The 20,569-nt window shown below is 46.5% G+C and overlaps 1 protein-coding gene across 1 annotated transcript in view; it reads left to right on the top strand.

Annotated features, from left to right (window-relative positions):
- LOC134928695 (acid-sensing ion channel 1C-like) overlaps positions 1-7,808 on the top strand; it is a 650,441-nt gene extending 642,633 nt beyond the window's left edge. The window contains exon 11 of the mRNA XM_063924712.1: positions 7,476-7,808. Within this exon, the coding sequence (XP_063780782.1) occupies positions 7,476-7,554 (79 nt within the window). The 3' untranslated portion in view covers positions 7,555-7,808. The remainder of the gene's footprint in view (positions 1-7,475) is intronic.
- Positions 7,809-20,569: the final 12,761 nt, after the last annotated feature.

Below are 20,569 nucleotides of genomic sequence, written 5' to 3' on the forward strand. Positions count from 1 at the left end.
CCACCTATCCCCACCCCAACACCCCATCCATCTTCTCTCTGATGTTATGCTTTCCTTTCCCACCCCAACACCCCATCCATCTTCTCTCTGATGTTATGCTTCTCTCCCCCACCTATCCGCACCCCCAACACCCCATCCATCTTCTCTCTGATGGTATGCTTCTCTTCCCCACCTTTCCCCACCCCCATCACCCCATCCATCTTCTCTCTGATAGTATGCTTCTCTTCCCCACCTATCCCCACCCCCATCACCCCATCCATCTTCTCTCTGATAGTATGCTTCTCTTCCCCACCTATCCCCACCCCCAACACCCCATCCATCTTCTCTCTGATGGTATGCTTCTCTTCCCCACCTTTTCCCACCCCCATCACCCCATCCATCTTTTCTCTGATAGTATGTTTCTTCCCCACCTATCCCCACCCCATCACAGCATCCATCTTCTCTCTGATGTTATGCTTCTCTACCCCACCAATCCTCACCCAAACACCCCATCCATCTTCTCTCTGATAGTATGCTTCTCTTCCCCACCTATCCCCATCCCAACACCCCATCCATCTTCTCTCTGATAGTATGCTTCTCTTCCCCACCTATCCGCATCCCAACACCCCATCTATCTTCTCTCTGATGTTATGCTTCTCTTCTCCAACACCCCATCCATCTTCTCTCTGATAGTATTTCTTCTCTTCCCCACCTATCCCCATCCCAACACCCCATCCATCTTTTCTCTGATGTTATGCTTCTCTTCGCCACCAATCCTCAACCAAACACCCCATCCATCTTCTCTCTGATGTTATGCTTCTCTTCCCCGCCTATCCCCACACCCAACACCCCATCCATCTTTTCTCTGATGGTATGCTTCTCTTCCCCACCAATGCTCACCCAAACACTCCATCCATCTTCTCTCTAATGCTAAGCTTCTCTTCTGCAACACCCCATCCATCTTCTCTCTGATAGTATGCTTCTCTTCCCCACCTATCCCCATCCCAACACCCCATCCATCTTCTCTTTGATAGTATGCTTCTCTCCCCACCTATCCCCATCCCAACTCCCCATCCATCCTCTAACTCAGTGGTTTCCAAACTTTTTTGAATCACGGCGCCCTAGAATATCAGAATTTTTTTCATGGCACCCCTAGGCCAAAAATTTCTTATTGAGAAATTTAGAAAGAAATATTATATTAAGTAGATCGCGTTTATATTAGAGATGAGCGCCTGAAATTTTTCGGGTTTTGTGTTTTGGTTTTGGGTTCGGTTCCGCGGCCGTGTTTTGGGTTCGAACGCGTTTTGGCAAAACCTCACCGAATTATTTTTGTCGGATTCGGGTGTGTTTTGGATTCGGGTGTTTTTTTCAAAAAACCCTAAAAAACAGCTTAAATCATAGAATTTGGGGGTAATTTTGATCCCAAAGTATTATTAACCTCAAAAAACATAATTTACACTCATTTTCAGCCTATTCTGAACACATCACACCTCACAATATTATTTTTAGTCCTAAAATTTGCACCGAGGTCGCTGTGTGAGTAAGATAAGCGACCCTAGTGGCCGACACAAACACCGGGCCCATCTAGGAGTGGCACTGCAGTGTCACGCAGGATGTCCCTTCCAAAAAACCCTCCCCAAACAGCACATGACGCAAAGAAAAAAAGAGGCGCAATGAGGTAGCTGTGTGAGTAAGATTAGCGACCCTAGTGGCCGACACAAACACCGGGCCCATCTAGGAGTGGCACTGCAGTGTCACGCAGGATGGCCCTTCCAAAAAACCCTCCCCAAACAGCACATGACGCAAAGAAAAAAAGAGGCGCAATGAGGTAGCTGACTGTGTGAGTAAGATTAGCGACCCTAGTGGCCGACACAAACACCGGGCCCATCTAGGAGTGGCACTGCAGTGTCACGCAGGATGGCCCTTCCAAAAAACCCTCCCCAAACAGCACATGACGCAAAGAAAAAAAGAGGCGCAATGAGGCGCAATAAAAAAACCACGGTTAGGTGGTATATATTATAATAATAATACAATTATGGATGGACGGACTGCCTGCCGAGTTCCGACACAGAGGTAGCCACAGCCGTGAACTACCGCACTGTACACTGGTTGATAAAGAGATAGTAGTATACTCGTAACAACTAGTATGACACTATGACGACGGTATAAAGAATGAAAAAAAAACCACGGTTAGGTGGTATATATTATAATAATAATACAATTATGGATGGACGGACTGCCTGCCGACTGCCGACACAGAGGTAGCCACAGCCGTGAACTACCGCACTGTACACTGGTTGATAAAGAGATAGTAGTATACTCGTAACAACTAGTATGACACTATGACGACGGTATAAAGAATGGAAAAAAAACCACGGTTAGGTGGTATATATTATAATAATAATACAATTATGGATGGACGGACTGCCTGCCGACTGCCGACACAGAGGTAGCCACAGCCGTGAACTACCGCACTGTACACTGGTTGATAAAGAGATAGTAGTATACTCGTAACAACTAGTATGACACTATGACGACGGTATAAAGAATGAAAAAAAAACCACGGTTAGGTGGTATATATTATAATAATAATACAATTATGGATGGACGGACTGCCTGCCGACTGCCGACACAGAGGTAGCCACAGCCGTGAACTACCGCACTGTACACTGGTTGATAAAGAGATAGTAGTATACTCGTAACAACTAGTATGACACTATGACGACGGTATAAAGAATGGAAAAAAAACCACGGTTAGGTGGTATATATTATAATAATAATACAATTATGGATGGACGGACTGCCTGCCGACTGCCGACACAGAGGTAGCCACAGCCGTGAACTACCGCACTGTACACTGGTTGATAAAGAGATAGTAGTATACTCGTAACAACTAGTATGACACTATGACGACGGTATAAAGAATGAAAAAAAAACCACGGTTAGGTGGTATATATTATAATAATAATACAATTATGGATGGACGGACTGCCTGCCGACTGCCGACACAGAGGTAGCCACAGCCGTGAACTACCGCACTGTACACTGGTTGATAAAGAGATAGTAGTATACTCGTAACAACTAGTATGACACTATGACGACGGTATAAAGAATGGAAAAAAAACCACGGTTAGGTGGTATATATTATAATAATAATACAATTATGGATGGACGGACTGCCTGCCGACTGCCGACACAGAGGTAGCCACAGCCGTGAACTACCGCACTGTACACTGGTTGATAAAGAGATAGTAGTATACTCGTAACAACTAGTATGACACTATGACGGTATAAAGAAAGAAAAAAAAATACCACGGTTAGGTGGTATATATTGTAATACAATTATGGATGGACGGACTGCCTGCCGAGTTCCGACTGCCGACACAGAGGTAGCCACAGCCGTGAACTACCGCACTGTACTGTGTCTGCTGCTAATATAGACTGGTTGATAAAGAGATAGTATACAATACATACAACAATATACTACTATACTGGTGGTCAGGCACTGGTCACCACTAGTCACACTGGCAGTGGCACTCCTGCAGCAAAAGTGTGCACTGTTTAATTTTAAATTAATATAATATTATGTACTCCTGGGGGCTCCTGCTATAACAACCTGCAGTGCTCCCCAGTCTCCCCCACAATTATTATAAGCTTTGCCTTTTATACATTGATGTGCAGCACACTGGGCTGAGCTGAGTGCACACAGACTGAGTCACACTGTGTGACTGGCTGCTGCTGTGTATCGTTTTTTTTCAGGCAGAGAACGGATATAGCAGAGAACGGATATATATTAAAATAAATAAAAGTTAACTAACAACAACTGCACTGGTCACTGTGGTAAACTCTGTCTGACTCTGCACAATCTCTCTCTCTCTTCTAATCTAATTTCTAATGGAGAGGACGCCAGCCACGTCCTCTCCCTATCAATCTCAATGCACGTGTGAAAATGGCGGCGACGCGCGGCTCCTTATATAGAATCCGAGTCTCGCGAGAATCCGACAGCTCGGACCCGTGAAAAAAACATGAAGTTCGTGCGGGTTCGGTTTCAGAGAAACCGAACCCGCTCATCTCTAGTTTATATGTCATCCTTAGGGTCAGTTGTGTGGTGAGGGACAAGATTTGCTTCTGTTTGGCCACATATTTTATGAATGGCAGCCACCAGCACTGGTTTTGCCTATTATATTGACCATGAATAATTTAATTTGTCCTGGACCACTAACCCAGGGCATCCCTGCAAGTGTCCCGAGGCACCCCAGGGAGCCACGGCACACAGTTTGGGAACCTCTGCTCTAACTGATAGTATGCTTCTCTTCCCCACCTATCCCCATCCCAACACCCCGTCCATCTTCTCTCTGATGTTATACTTCTCTTCTCCAACACCCCATCCATCTTTTCTCTGATAGTATGCTTCTCTTCCCCACCTATCCTCATCCCAACACCCCATCCATCTTCTCTCTGATGTTATGCTTCTCTTCTCCAACACCCCATCCATCTTATCTCTGATAGTATTTCTTCTCTTCCCCACCTATCCCCACCCCAACATCCCATCCATCTTCTCTCTGATGTTATGCTTCTCTTTCCCACATCTCCTCACCCCAACAACTCATCCATCTTCTCTCTGATGTTATGCTTCTCTTCTCCAACACCCCATCCATATTCTCTCTGATGTTATGCTTCTCTTTCCCACCTATCTCTACCCCCAACACCCCATCCATCTTATCTTCTCTCTGATAGTATGCTTCTCTTTTCCACCTTTCCCCACCCCCATCACCCAATCCATCTTCTCTCTGATAGTATGCTTCTCTTCCCCACCTCTCCTTACCCCAACACCCCATCTATCTTCTCTCTGATAGTATGCTTCTCTTCTCCACCTATCCCCACCCCCATCACACCATCCATCTTCTCTCTGATGTTTTGCTTCTTTTCCCCACCTATCCCCGCCCCCAACACCCCATCCATCTTCTCTCTGATAGTATGCTTCTCTTCTCCACCTATCCCCGTCCCCATCACACCATCCATCTTCTCTCTGATGTTATGCTTCACTCCCCCACCTATACCCACCCCCAACACCCCATCCATCTTCTCTCTGATAGTATGCTTCTCTTCTCCACCTATACCCACCCCCAACACCCCATCCATCTTCTCTCTGATAGTATGCTTCTCTTTTCCACCTTTCCCCACCCCCATCACCCAATCCATCTTCTCTCTGATAGTATGCTTCTCTTCCCCACCTATCCTTACCCCAACACCCCATCTATCTTCTCTCTGATGTTATGCTTCTCTTCTCCACCTTCCCCACCCCCAACACCCCATCCATCTTCTCTCTGATGTTATGCTTCTCTTCCCCACCTATCCCCACCCCCATCATCCCATCCATCTTGTCTCTGATGTTATGCTTCTCTTCCCCACCTTTCCTCACCCGCAACACCCCATCCATCTTCTCTCTGATAGTATGTTTCTCTTTCCCACCTATCCCCACCCCCATCACCCCATCCATCTTTTCTCTGATGTTATGCTTCTGTTCCCCACCTATCCCCACCCACAACACCCCATCCATCTTCTCTCTGATAGAATGCTTCTCTTCTCCACCTATCCCCACCCCCATCATCCCATCCATCTTCTCTCTGATGTTATGCTTCTCTTCCCCACCTTTCCTCACCCGCAACACCCCATCCATCTTCTCTCTGATAGTATGTTTCTCTTTCCCACCTATCCCCACCCCCATCACCCCATCCATCTTTTCTCTGATGTTATGCTTCTCTTCCCCACCTATCCCCACCCCCATCACCCCATCCATCTTCTCTCTAATAGTATGCTTCTCTTCCCCACCTTTCCTCACCCGCAACACCCCATCCATCTTCTCTCTGTATGTTTCTCTTTCCCACCTATCCCCACCCCCATCACCCCATCCATCTTTTCTCTGATGTTATGCTTCTCTTCCCCACCTATCCCCACCCCCAACACCCCATCCATCTTCTCTCTGATAGAATGCTTCTCTTCTCCACCTATCCCCATCCCAACACCCCATCCATCTTTTCTCTGATGGTATGCTTCGCTTTCCCACATCTCCTCACCCCAACACCCCATCCATCTTCTCACTGATAGTATGCTTCTCTTTCCCACATCTCCTCACCCCAACAACCCATCCATCTTCTCTCTGATGGTATGCATCTCTTTCCCACATCTCCTCACCCCAACACCCCATCCATCTTCTCTCTGATGTTATGTTTCTCTTCTCCAACACCCCATCCATATTCTCTCTGATGTTATGCTTCTCTTTCCCACCTATCTCTACCCCCAACACCCCATCCATCTTCTCTCTGATAGTATGCTTCTCTTCCCCACCTATCCTTACCCCAACATCCCATCTATCTTCTCTCTGATATTATGCTTCTCTTCTCCACCTATCCCCACCTCCAACACCCCATCCATCTTCTCTCTGATGTTATGCTTCTCTTCCCCACCTATCCCCACCCCCCTCATCCCATCCATCTTCTCTCTGATGTTATGCTTCTCTTCCCCACCTTTCCTCACCTGCAACACCCCATCCATCTTCTCTCTGATAGTATGTTTCTCTTTCCCATCTATCCCCACCCCCATCACCCCATCCATCTTTTCTCTGATGTTATGCTTCTCTTCCCCACCTATCCCTATACCAACACCCCATCCTTCTTCTCCCTGATATTATGCTTCTCTTCTCCACCTTTCCTCACCCCCATCACCCTATCCATCTTCTCTCTGATATTATGCTTCTCTTCTCCACCTTTCCTCGCCCCCATCACCCCATCCATCTTCTCTCTAATAGTATGCTTCTCTTCTCCACCTTTCCTCACCCCCATCACCCCATCCATCTTCTCTCTGATGTTATGCTTCTCTTCCCCACCTATCCCCACCCCCATCATCCCATCCATCTTCTCTCTGATAGTATGCTTCTCTTCCCCACCTATCCCCACCCCCATCACCCCATCCATCTTCTCTCTGATGGTATGCTTCTCTTCCCCACCTATCCCCACCCCCATCACCCCATCCATCTTCTCTCTGATGGTATGCTTCTCTTCCCCACCTATCCCCACCCCCAACACCCCATCCATCTTCTCTCTGATGTTATACTTCTCTTCCCCACCTATCCCCACCCCCATCACCCCATCCATCTTTTTTCTGATGTTATGCTTCTCTTCCCCACCTTTCCTCACCCGCAACACCCCATCCATCTTCTCTCTGATAGTATGCTTCTCTTCCCCACCTATCCCCACCCCCATCAACCCATCCATCTTCTCTCTGATGTTATGCTTCTCTTCCCCACCTATCCTCATCTGCATCACCCCATCCATCTTCTCTCTGATAGTATGCTTCTCTTACCCACCTTTCCTCACCCCCATTACACCATCCATCTTCTCTCTGATGTTATGCACCTTGAGTCTTATATATGCACTATATAAATACAATTATTATTATTATTATTCTGTGCTTATTCTCCACTCTCTTCCACACAGGATCCATGCCTCGCATTGCGGGGTGGCCCGCAGTTCACTGGATTCCCACCGCACATGTTACCTTGTCACCCGGCTCTAGGATCCATTCAAGAATTTGCCTGCTGACAGCTCCAGGATCTCTATACGTCCCTCCACCTCCAACCCCCACGTCATTACGGACACTATATTTCTGTTTTTACACCATGTCTCCACTACCTGCAAATATGTTTATTTATGACTTTAGTAACTCATAATTATGATTATTATTCATATTTCATATTATTTACAACAAATTCCGAATCATAATACAGTAAATATACTGTACACTACAATGGTAATACTAACCATAGCAAAGAAGGTATTCATTTCCATATGATCTATAACTGTCATGGTGGAGACATAGCACTACTTCATGTGTCAGTGACATCACTACCTGGCACTGCTTCATGTGTCAGTGACATCACTACCTGGCACTGCTTCATGTGTCAGTGACATCACTACCTGGCACTGCTTCATGTGTCAGTGACATCACTACCTGGCAGTGCTTCATGTGTCAGTGACAGCTCTACCTGGCACTGCTTCATGTGTCAGTGACATCACTACCTGACACTGCTTCATGTGTCACTGACATCACTGCCAGGCAGTGCTTCATGTGTCAGTTACATCACTACCTGGCACTGCTTCATGAGTCAGTGACATCACTACCTGTCACTGCTTCATGTGTCAGTGACAGCTCTATCTGGCACTGCTTCATGTGTCAGTGACATCACTACCTGGTACTGCTTCATGTGTCAGTGACAGCTCTACCTGGCACTGCTTCATGTGTCAGTGACATCACTACCTGGCACTGCTTCATGTGTCAGTGACATCACTACCTTGCAGTGCTTCATGCGTCAGTGACATCACTACCTGGCAGTGCTTCATGTGTCAGTGACATCTCTACCTGGCAGTGCTTCATGTGTCAGTGACAGCTCTACCTGGCACTGCTTCATGTGTCAGTGACATCACTACCTGGCACTGCTTCATGTGTCAGTGACATCACTACCTGGCAGTGCTTCATGTGTCAGTGACAGTTCTATCTGGCACTGCTTCATGTGTCAGTGACATCACTACCTGGCACTGCTTCATGTGTCAGTGACATCACTACCTGGCACTGCTTCCTGTGTCAGTGACATCACTACCTGGCACTGCTTCATGTGTCAGTGACATCACTACCTGGCACTGCTTCATGTGTCAGTGACATCACTACCTGGCACTGCTTCATGTGTCAGTGACATCACTACCTGGCACTGCTTCATGTGTCAGTGACATCACTACCTGGCAGTGCTTGATGCATCAGTGACATCACTACCTGGCACTGCTTCATGTGTCAGTGACAGCTCTATCTGGCACTGCTTCATGTGTCAGTGACATCACTACCTGGCACTGCTTCCTGTGTCAGTGACATCACTACCTGGCACTGCTTCATGTGTCAGTGACATCACTACCTGGCACTGCTTCATGTGTCAGTGACATCACTACCTGGCACTGCTTCATGTGTCAGTGACATCACTACCTGGCAGTGCTTGATGCGTCAGTGACATCACTACCTGGCACTGCTTCATGTGTCAGTGACAGCTCTACCTGGCACTGCTTCATGTGTCAGTGACATCACTACCTGGCAGTGCTTCATGTGTCAGTGACATCTCTACCTGGCAGTGCTTCATGCGTCAGTGACATCTCTACCTGGCACTGCTTCATGCGTCAGTGACATCACTACCTGGCAGTGCTTCATGTGTCAGTGACATCTCTACCTGGCAGTGCTTCATGTGTCAGTTACATCACTACCTGGCACTGCTTCATGTGTCAGTGACATCACTACCTGGCACTGCTTCATGTGTCAGTGACATCACTACCTGGTACTGCTTCATGTGTCAGTGACATCTCTACCTGGTACTGCTTCGTGTGTCAGTGACATCTCTACCTGGCAGTGCTTCATGTGTCAGTGACATCACTACCTGGTACTGCATCATGTGTCAGTGACATCACTACCTGGCAGTGCACTGTGTCTATGTGACATCACTGCTAGAGATTACCTTGTGTCTCAGTGACATCACTGTCTGGCAGTACTGCCATTACTTCCTGGCAGTACCTCCTGTCTCAGTAACATTACTGTCTGGCAGTACCTCCTGTCTTAGTAACATTACTGCCTGGCAGTACCTCCTGTCTCAGTAACAACACTGCCTGGCAGTACCTCCTGTCTCAGTGACATCTCTGCCTGGCAAAGCATTGTGTCTCAGTGACATCACTACCTGGCAGTGCATTGTGTCTCAGTGACATCACTGTTCCATATTGCTGTTATGAAACTCCTGCACAATTACATAAGACCTCTAGAGCTACTAGGGAGGGTCTTCCACCTAAAACAACCATCCATTGTTCCCTTAGTGTTATATACACTCATGCCAGTACTTAGGATGACACCAGGTGCTAAACCTCTGTGCAGTAGGGCCTTATATAACCAGCAGGAGAGCGCAGGATATACTGGAGAAGTAATGCAGGATAATTCCAATATGGCAGCAAGAAAATACTAACACACTTGGGGCCTAATTCAGACCTGATCATAGCAGCAAATTTGTTAGCAGTTGGGCAAAACCGTGTGCACTGCAGGGGGCGGGGGGCAGATGTAACATGTGCAGAGAGAGTTAGATTTGGGTGGGGTGTGTTCAAACTGAAATCTAAATTGCAGTGTAAAAATAAAGCACACAGTATTTACTCTCCACAGAACAAAATAACCCAACCAAATCTAACTCTCTCTGCACATGTTACATCTGCCCCACCTGCAGTGCACATGGTTTTGCCCAACTGCTAACAAATTTGCTGCTGTGATCAGATCTAAATTAGGCCCTTTAAGTAATAACAGGATTCTCCAAAGACAATGGAACAAATGGTAATAAGAAGACTTCTATTGAGTAATATGCAGGCAGTATATAATATGCAGGCAGTATATAATATGCAGGCAATATGTAATATGCAGGCAGTATATAATATGCAGGCAGTATATAATATGCAGGCAATATGTAATATGCAGGCAGTATGTAATATGCAGGCAGTATATAATATGCAGGCAGTATGTAATATGCAGGCAGTATGTAATATGCAGGCAGTATATAATATGCAGGCAGTATGTAATATGCAGGCAGTATATAATATGCAGGCAGTATATATGTCGATAACGCTGCACAGTGCACAATGTCTGGAGCACACAGCAATTGTTGTATACAATCAGAGCCGGCCCTAACCAATATGATGCCCTAGGCAAGATTTTGGTTGGTGCCCCCTAGCACCGCCACTAGTTCTGCAGGAGATGCCTGGCCTGAGTCAGCTGGCAGCTCTGCTAACGTCGGGTGCCTTGGTTTATGAAAATGCTACTTATTTGCATTACTATGTGGCTGGGATGCACAAGCAGCTTCTGCTGTTTAAAATGATATCTAGCATGCCTATATTCTGTGTTTCGACTGCGGCTGTATCTGCATACGAAATGCTACATTACAGTGATTTCCGGGAATACACTGCAACGTAGCATTTTGTATGCAGATACAGCCGGAGTCACACACAGAATATAGGCATGCCACATATCATTTTAATCAGCAGAAGCTGCTGGTGCCCCTAAGCATACCAAATGCCCTAGGCCTAGTTTGCCTATGCCTAAGGCCGGCTCTGTATACAATAGTCCACACAAGTCACAGGCAGTATCCCCAGCCAGGGAGAGACCCCAGGGCCTCATTCCACATCAGCCGCAAATGCGCATCATCATGCAATGAGGTATTATCGGCACACTGCGCATGCGTAGACAGTCACACATGACAGTGCGCACGCGCCAAGTCTGGTTAATGGTGAACATGGCAGCGATGGCATGTAGCAATGATAGGAAGGTATGTATGTGTCATTACTATTGTTACATGTATGTATTGCGTCACACCATGACCTTTACTGCCTGTCCAGCATCATTGTGACAAGAAGCCAACCGTCCCCGCACATAACTGCAATATGATATTCTGACCAATGTACAGCGCTGCGGAATATGTGTGCGCTATATATAAATAACTGGTAGTAATAATATTAATGTATAAATGAATATACATACTGTAAAGTAATAAACAGTTCTCTGTGTAATTAATGGTGTGATTAGTAATGTATTAGCAATCGCTGGGGGTGGAGTTAGTGAGTAGCGCATGCTGTGATGGTTTGGTGCTGACATCGATGTATAAGAGCTGCGTGTATTCTGGTAACTAGAAGTGAATATGGCAGTGTTGCGTGCAGTGGGAGTGGGTAGATTGTTTTATATGCAGATGCAATTGTGGGTTTGGCTAGAGGTCTTTGCAGATCTGCGATTACAATTTGTGCTGAATGAGGCCTCCGATCCAAACAACAACTACGTATGAAGTATCCTGGTTCATGTAAGCCACTGGTAGTAATATAGGAAGATACAGATGCTTAGGAATAGTGCTGGAAGCAGGGTCCGGGCATCAGCAGCAAGACTCCATACAGAAGGAACAGAGACGGACATGGCTCCAGAGAGAAACTATCACCGGCAGTGAAGCACAGGACTGGCTGCCTTATAACAGAAGCATGGGCCAATCACACTGCTGCAGAGAGACCAGCCCATGATTACTCAAAGCCAGCGCCGTAACTAGGTGTGTACCCTGTGGGTGCATCAACTGGCACAAACATATGTAACATAGGTCCGCACCTCACAAGTATTGCAACGCCCAGTAACCTTGTCAGCGGCGTATCACATAGATTGGTTGCTGGGTGCTGCAGCTTGTCATCTGCATGCTCAGTGGTAGCTGGTCTCCCTCGCTGAGGCGCCAGGCTGCTTCATAGTCAAGTGAGGCGACTCCCCTGACGGACTCCCCTGACGAATGGCGGCTCTCCTGTGCTCAGGGCTCTCTCCCTGCAAGGTAATTAGACACACACACACATACACCCCCTCCCTCTCTCTTTCTACCTGCCGCAGTGTGTCTCAGGGGCTCTACCTGGCGCAGTGTGTACAAATGGCACTACTGTGTAGTGTAATGTGAATTGGTACTATTATGTGGCCTCGCCCCTTCCCCATGAAGCCACACCCCTATATTTTTTAGGGAACGCCTTTGACATGCACTGTCCCTATTTTTAGTATGGGAAGGGCACTAAAATGTCTAGTTACGGCTCTGCTCAAAGCAGACACAGCTGCGCGGCTGCACATACAAGCTGTATCCCCGCTGCAAGTAACAGCCGGGACCAGAAGACACAGAGGCCGCTCTGAGTCCCAGTTACCTAGCAACCATGGAACTATCGATCTGCATGGCAGGTCTAAAGCAATGTCCTGGTCACCTAGCAGCAGCCGGGAAACGCACCGATGGGGAACCGCATCTGCAACTTATAACTATTACCTTATGTTTCAGTGACATCACTGCTAGATATTGCCTCATGTCTCAGTGACATCACTGCCTGGCAGTGCAATGTGTCTCAGTGACATCACTGCTACATATTGTCGTATGTCTCAGTGACATCACTGCTAGATATTGCCTAATTTCTTAGTGACATCACTGCTACATATTGCCGTATATCTCAGTGACATCACTGCTAGATATTGCCTCATGTCTCAGTGACATCACTGCCTGGCAGTGCAATGTGTCTCAGTGACATCACTGCTAGATATTGTCTCATGTCTCAGTGACATCACTGCTACATATTGATGTATGTATCAGTGACATCACTGCTAGATATTGCCTCATGTCTCAGTGACATCACTGCTACATATTGCTGTATGTCTCAGTGACATCACTGCCTGGCAGTGCAATGTGTCTCAGTTACATCACAGCTACATATTGCCGTATGTCTCAGTGACATAACTGCCTTGCAGTGCAATGTGTCTCAGTGACATCACTTCTACATATTGCTGTATGTCTCAGTGACATCACTGCTACATATTGCTTCATGTGTCAGTGACATCACTGCTACATATTGCCATTTGTCTCATTGACATCACTGCCTGGCAGTGCAATGTGTCTCAGTTACATCACTGCTACATATTGCCGTATGTCTCAGTGACATCACTGCTAGATATTGCCTAATGTCTCAGTGACATCACTGCTACATATTGCCGTATGTCTCAGTGACATCACTTCCTGGAAGTGCAATGCGTCTCAGTGACATCACTGCTAGATATTGCCAGATGTCTCAGTGACATCACTGCTAGATATTGCCAGATGTCTCAGTGACATCACTGCTAGATATTGCCTAATGTCCCAGTGACATCACTGCTACATATTGCTGTATGTCTCAGTGACATCACTGCCTGGAAGTGCAATGTGTCTCAGTGACATCACTGCTACATATTAGAGATGTGCACTTGAAATTTTTCGGGTTTTGTGTTTTGGTTTTGGGTTCGGTTCCGCGGCCGTGTTTTGGGTTCGACCGCGTTTTGGCAAAACCTCACCGAATTTTTTTTGTCGGATTCGGGTGTGTTTTGGATTCGGGTGTTTTCTTTTAAAAACACTAAAAAACAGCTTAAATCATAGAATTTGGGGGTCATTTTGATCCCAAAGTATTATTAACCTCAAAAACCATAATTTCCACTCATTTTCAGTCTATTCTGAATACCTCACACCTCACAATATTATTTTTAGTCCTAAAATTTGCACCTAGGTCGCTGGATGACTAAGCTAAGCGACCCTAGTGGCCGACACAAACACCGTGCCCATCTAGGAGTGGCACTGCAGTGTCACGCAGGATGGCCCTTCCAAAAAACACTCCCCAAACAGCACATGACGCAAAGAAAAAAAGAGGCGCAATGAGGTAGCTGTGTGAATAAGATAAGCGACCCTAGTGGCCGACACAAACACCGGGCCCATCTAGGAGTGGCACTGCAGTGTCACGCAGGATGGCCCTTCCAAAAAACCCTCCCCAAACAGCACATGACGCAAAGAAAAAAAGAGGCGCAATGAGGTAGCTGTGTGAGTAAGATAAGCGACCCTAGTGGCCGACACAAACACCGGGCCCATCTAGGAGTGGCACTGCAGTGTCACGCAGGATGGCCCTTCCAAAAAACCCTCCCCAAACAGCACATGACGCAAAGAAAAAAAGAGGCGCAATGAGGTAGCTGTGTGAGTAAGATAAGCGACCCTAGTGGCCGACACAAACACCGTGCCCATCTAGGAGTGGCACTGCAGTGTCACGCAGGATGGCCCTTCCAAAAAACCCTCCCCAAACAGCACATGACGCAAAGAAAAAAAGAGGCGCAATGAGGTAGCTGTGTGAGTAAGATAAGCGATCCTAGTGGCCGACACAAACACCGGGCCCATCTAGGAGTGGCACTGCAGTGTCACGCAGGATGGCCCTTCCAAAAAACCCTCCCCAAACAGCACATGACGCAAAGAAAAAAAGAGGCGCAATGAGGTAGCTGTGTGAGTAAGATAAGCGACCCTAGTGGCCGACACAAACACCGGGCCCATCTAGGAGTGGCACTGCAGTGTCACGCAGGATGGCCCTTCCAAAAAACATTCCACAAACAGCACATGACGCAAAGAAAAATTAAAGAAAAAAGAGGTGCAAGATGGAATTGTCCTTGGGCCCTCCCACCCACCCTTATGTTGTATAAACAGGACATGCACACTTTAACCAACCCATCATTTCAGTGACAGGATCTGCCACACGACTGTGACTGAAATGACGGTTTGGTTTGGACCCCCACCAAAAAAGAAGCAATTAATCTCTCCTTGCACAAACTGGCTCTACAGAGGCAAGATGTCCACCTCATCATCATCCTCCGATATATCACCGTGTACATCCCCCTCCTCACAGATTATCAATTCGTCCCCACTGGAATCCACCATCTCAGCTCCCTGTGTACTTTGTGGAGGCAATTGCTGCTGGTCAATGTCTCCACGGAGGAATTGATTATAATTCATTTTAATGAACATCATCTTCTCCACATTTTCTGGATGTAACCTCGTACGCCGATTGCTGACAAGGTGAGCGGCGGCACTAAACACTCTTTCGGAGTACACACTTGTGGGAGGGCAACTTAGGTAGAATAAAGCCAGTTTGTGCAAGGGCCTCCAAATTGCCTCTTTTTCCTGCCAGTATAAGTACGGACTGTGTGACGTGCCTACTTGGATGCGGTCACTCATATAATCCTCCACCATTCTTTCAATGGTGAGAGAATCATATGCAGTGACAGTAGACGACATGTCCGTAATCGTTGTCAGGTCCTTCAGTCCGAACCAGATGTCAGCATCAGCAGTCGCTCCAGACTGCCCTGCATCACCGCCAGCGGGTGGGCTCGGAATTCTGAGCCTTTTCCTCGCACCCCCAGTTGCGGGAGAATGTGAAGGAGGAGATGTTGACAGGTCGCGTTCCGCTTGACTTGACAATTTTCTCACCAGCAGGTCTTTCAACCCCAGCAGACTTGTGTCTGCCGGAAAGAGAGATCCAAGGTAGGCTTTAAATCTAGGATCGAGCACGGTGGACAAAATGTAGTGCTCTGATTTCAACAGATTGACCACCCGTGAATCCTTGTTAAGCGAATTAAGGGCTCCATCCACAAGTCCCACATGCCTAGCGGAATCGCTCCGTGTTAGCTCCTCCTTCAATGTCTCCAGCTTCTTCTGCAAAAGCCTGATGAGGGGAATGACCTGACTCAGGCTGGCAGTGTCTGAACTGACTTCACGTGTGGCAAGTTCAAAGGGTTGCAGAACCTTGCACAACGTTGAAATCATTCTCCACTGCACTTGAGACAGGTGCATTCCACCTCCTATATCGTGCTCAATTGTATAGGCTTGAATGGCCTTTTGCTGCTCCTCCAACCTCTGAAGCATATAGAGGGTTGAATTCCACCTCGTTACCACTTCTTGCTTCAGATGATGGCAGGGCAGGTTCAGTAGTTTTTGGTGGTGCTCCAGTCTTCTGTACGTGGTGCCTGTACGCCAAAGTGTCCCGCAATTCTTCTGGCCACCGACAGCATCTCTTGCACGCCCCTGTCGTTTTTAAAAAAATTCTGCACCACCAAATTCAAGGTATGTGCAAAACATGGGACGTGCTGGAATTTGCCCATATTTAATGCACACACAATATTGCTGGCGTTGTCCGATGCCACAAATCCACAGGAGAGTCCAATTGGGGTAAGCCATTCCGCGATGATCTTCCTCAGTTGCCGTAAGAGGTTTTCAGCTGTGTGCGTATTCTGGAAAGCGGTGATACAAAGCGTAGCCTGCCTAGGAAAGAGTTGGCGTTTGCGAGATGCTGCTACTGGTGCCGCCGCTGCTGTTCGGCGGGAGTCCATACATCTACCCAGTGGGCTGTCACAGTCATATAGTCCTGACCCTGCCCTGCTCCACTTGTCCACATGTCCGTGGTTAAGTGGACATTGGGTACAGCTGCATTTTTTAGGACACTGGTGAGTCTTTTTCTGAGGTCTGTGTACATTTTAGGTATCGCCTGCCTAGAGAAGTGGAACCTAGATGGTATTTGGTAACGGGGGCACACTACCTCAAGAAATTGTGTAGTTCCCTGTGAACTAACAGCGGATACCGGACGCACGTCTAACACCAACATAGTTGTCAAGGCCTCAGTTATCCGCTTTGCAGCAGGATGACTGCTGTGATATTTCATCTTCCTCGCAAAGGACTGTTGGACAGTCAATTGCTTACTGGAAGTAGTACAAGTGGTCTTCCGACTTCCCCTCTGGGATGACCATCGACTCCCAGCAGCAACAACAGCAGCGCCAGCAGCAGTAGGCGTTACACGCAAGGATGCATCGGAGGAATCCCAGGCAGGAGAGGAATCGTCAGAATTGCCAGTGACATGGCCTGCAGGACTATTGGCATTCCTGGGGAAGGAGGAAATTGACACTGAGGGAGTTGGTGGGGTGGTTTGCGTGAGCTTGGTTACAAGAGGAAGGGATTTACTGGTCAGTGGACTGCTTCCGCTGTCACCCAGAGTTTTTGAACTTGTCACTGACTTATTATGAATGCGCTGCAGGTGACGTATAAGGGAGGATGTTCCGAGGTGGTTAACGTCCTTACCCCTACTTATTACAGCTTGACAAAGGCAACACACGGCTTGACACCTGTTGTCCGCTTTTCTGTTGAAATACCTCCACACTGAAGAGCTGATTTTTTTGGTATTTTCACCAGGCATGTCAACGGCCATATTCCTCCCACGGACAACAGGTGTCTCCCCGGGTGCCTGACTTAAACAAACCACCTCACCATCAGAATCCTCCTGGTCAATTTCCTCCCCAGCGCCAGCAACACCCATATCCTCCTCATCCTGGTGTACTTCAACACTGACATCTTCAATCTGACTATCAGGAACTGGACTGCGGGTGCTCCTTCCAGCACTTGCAGGGGGCGTGCAAATGGTGGAAGGCGCATGCTCTTCACGTCCAGTGTTGGGAAGGTCAGGCATCGCAACCGACACAATTGGACTCTCCTTGTGGATTTGGGATTTCGAAGAACGCACAGTTCTTTGCGGTGCTTTTGCCAGCTTGAGTCTTTTCAGTTTTCTAGCGAGAGGCTGAGTGCTTCCATCCTCATGTGAAGCTGAACCACTAGCCATGAACATAGGCCAGGGCCTCAGCCGTTCCTTGCCACTCCGTGTGGTAAATGGCATATTGGCAAGTTTACGCTTCTCCTCCGACAATTTTATTTTAGGTTTTGGAGTCCTTTTTTTACTGATATTTGGTGTTTTGGATTTGACATGCTCTGTACTATGACATTGGGCATCGGCCTTGGCAGACGACGTTGCTGGCATTTCATCGTCTCGGCCATGACTAGTGGCAGCAGCTTCAGCACGAGGTGGAAGTGGATCTTGATCTTTCCCTAATTTTGGAACCTCAACATTTTTGTTCTCCATATTTTAATAGGCACAACTAAAAGGCACCTCAGGTAAACAATGGAGATGGATGGATACTAGTATACTTATGGATGGACTGCCGAGTGCCGACACAGAGGTAGCTACAGCCGTGGACTACCGTACTGTGTCTGCTGCTAATATAGACTGGATGATAATGAGATGAAATCAATATATATATATATATGTATGTATATATAATATCACTAGTACTGCAGCCGGACAGGTAGATAATATATTTATTAGGTAATGATGACTGATGACGGACCTGCTGGACACTGTCAGCTCAGCAGCACCGCAGACTGCTACAGTAAGCTACTATACTATAGTAGTATGTACAAAGAAGAAAGAAAAAAAAAAAACACGGGTAGGTGGTATACAATTATGGATGGACTGCCGAGTGCCGACACAGAGGTAGCTACAGCCGTGGACTAACGTACTGTGTCTGCTGCTAATATAGACTGGATGATTGATAATGAGATGAAATCAATATATATATGTATGTATATATAATATCACTAGTACTGCAGCCGGACAGGTAGATAATATATTTATTAGGTAATGATGACTGATGACGGACCTGCTGGACACTGTCAGCTCAGCAGCACCGCAGACTGCTACAGTAAGCTACTATACTATAGTAGTATGTACAAAGAAGAAAGAAAAAAAAAACCACGGGTAGGTGGTATACAATTATGGATGGACTGCCGAGTGCCGACACAGAGGTAGCTACAGCCGTGGACTACCGTACTGTGTCTGTTGCTAATATAGACTGGATGATAATGAGATGAAATCAATATATATATATGTATGTATATATAATATCACTAGTACTGCAGCCGGACAGGTAGATAATATATTTATTAGGTAATGATGACTGATGACGGACCTGCTGGACACTGTCAGCTCAGCAGCACCGCAGACTGCTACAGTAAGCTACTATACTATAGTAGTATGTACAAAGAAGAAAGAAAAAAAAAAACCACGGGTAGGTGGTATACAATTATGGATGGACTGCCGAGTGCCGACACAGAGGTAGCTACAGCCGTGGACTAACGTACTGTGTCTGCTGCTAATATAGACTGGATGATAATGAGATGAAATCAATATATATATATGTATGTATATATAATATCACTAGTACTGCAGCCGGACAGGTAGATAATATATTTATTAGGTAATGATGACTGATGATGGACCTGCTGGACACTGTCAGCTCAGCAGCACCGCAGACTGCTACAGTAAGCTACTATACTATAGTAGTATGTACAAAGAAGAAAGAAAACAAAAAACCACGGGTAGGTGGTATACAATTATGGATGGACTGCCGAGTGCCGACACAGAGGTAGCTACAGCTGTGGACTAACGTACTGTGTCTGCTGCTAATATAGACTGGATGATAATGAGATGAAATCAATATATATATATGTATGTATATATAATATCACTAGTACTGCAGCCGGACAGGTAGATGATATATTTATTAGGTAATGATGACTGATGACGGACCTGCTGGACACTGTCAGCTCAGCAGCACCGCAGACTGCTACAGTAAGCTACTATACTATAGTAGTATGTACAAAGAAGAAAGAAAAAAAAAAACCACGGGTAGGTGGTATACAATTATGGATGGACTGCCGAGTGCCGACACAGAGGTAGCTACAGCCGTGGACTAACGTACTGTGTCTGCTGCTAATATAGAGTCTAGACTGGATGATAAATTATTGATAATGAGATGAAATCAATATAATATCACTAGTACTGCAGCCGGACAGGTACTATATATATTTATTATGTAATGACTGATGACGGACCTGCTGGACACTGTCAGGTCAGCACAGCACCGCAGACTGCTACAGTAAGCTACTATAGTAGTATGTATAAAGAAGAATGAAAAAAAAAAAAAACCACGGGTAGGTGGTATACAATATTATATATATATATATATTATATACAATTATATATATATATATATATATATATTAAACTGGTGGTGATTGATTATTAAACTGGTGGTCACTTCAGGTCACGTTGCAACTTGCAACTAGTACTCCGAGGCCTAAGCAGACAATCACAAAATATATTATTATACTGGTGGTCAGTGTGGTCACAACAATGGCAGTGGGGCACTGACTCTGGCAGCAAAAGTGTGCACTGTACGTTATATGTACTCCTGAGTCCTGCTCTCAGACTCTAACTGCTCCCCACTGTCAGTGTCTCCCCCACAAGTCAGATAATAC

The sequence above is a fragment of the Pseudophryne corroboree genome, chromosome 5 (assembly GCF_028390025.1).
Source record: "Pseudophryne corroboree isolate aPseCor3 chromosome 5, aPseCor3.hap2, whole genome shotgun sequence".
In the NCBI taxonomy this organism is placed as follows: Eukaryota; Metazoa; Chordata; class Amphibia; order Anura; family Myobatrachidae; genus Pseudophryne; species Pseudophryne corroboree.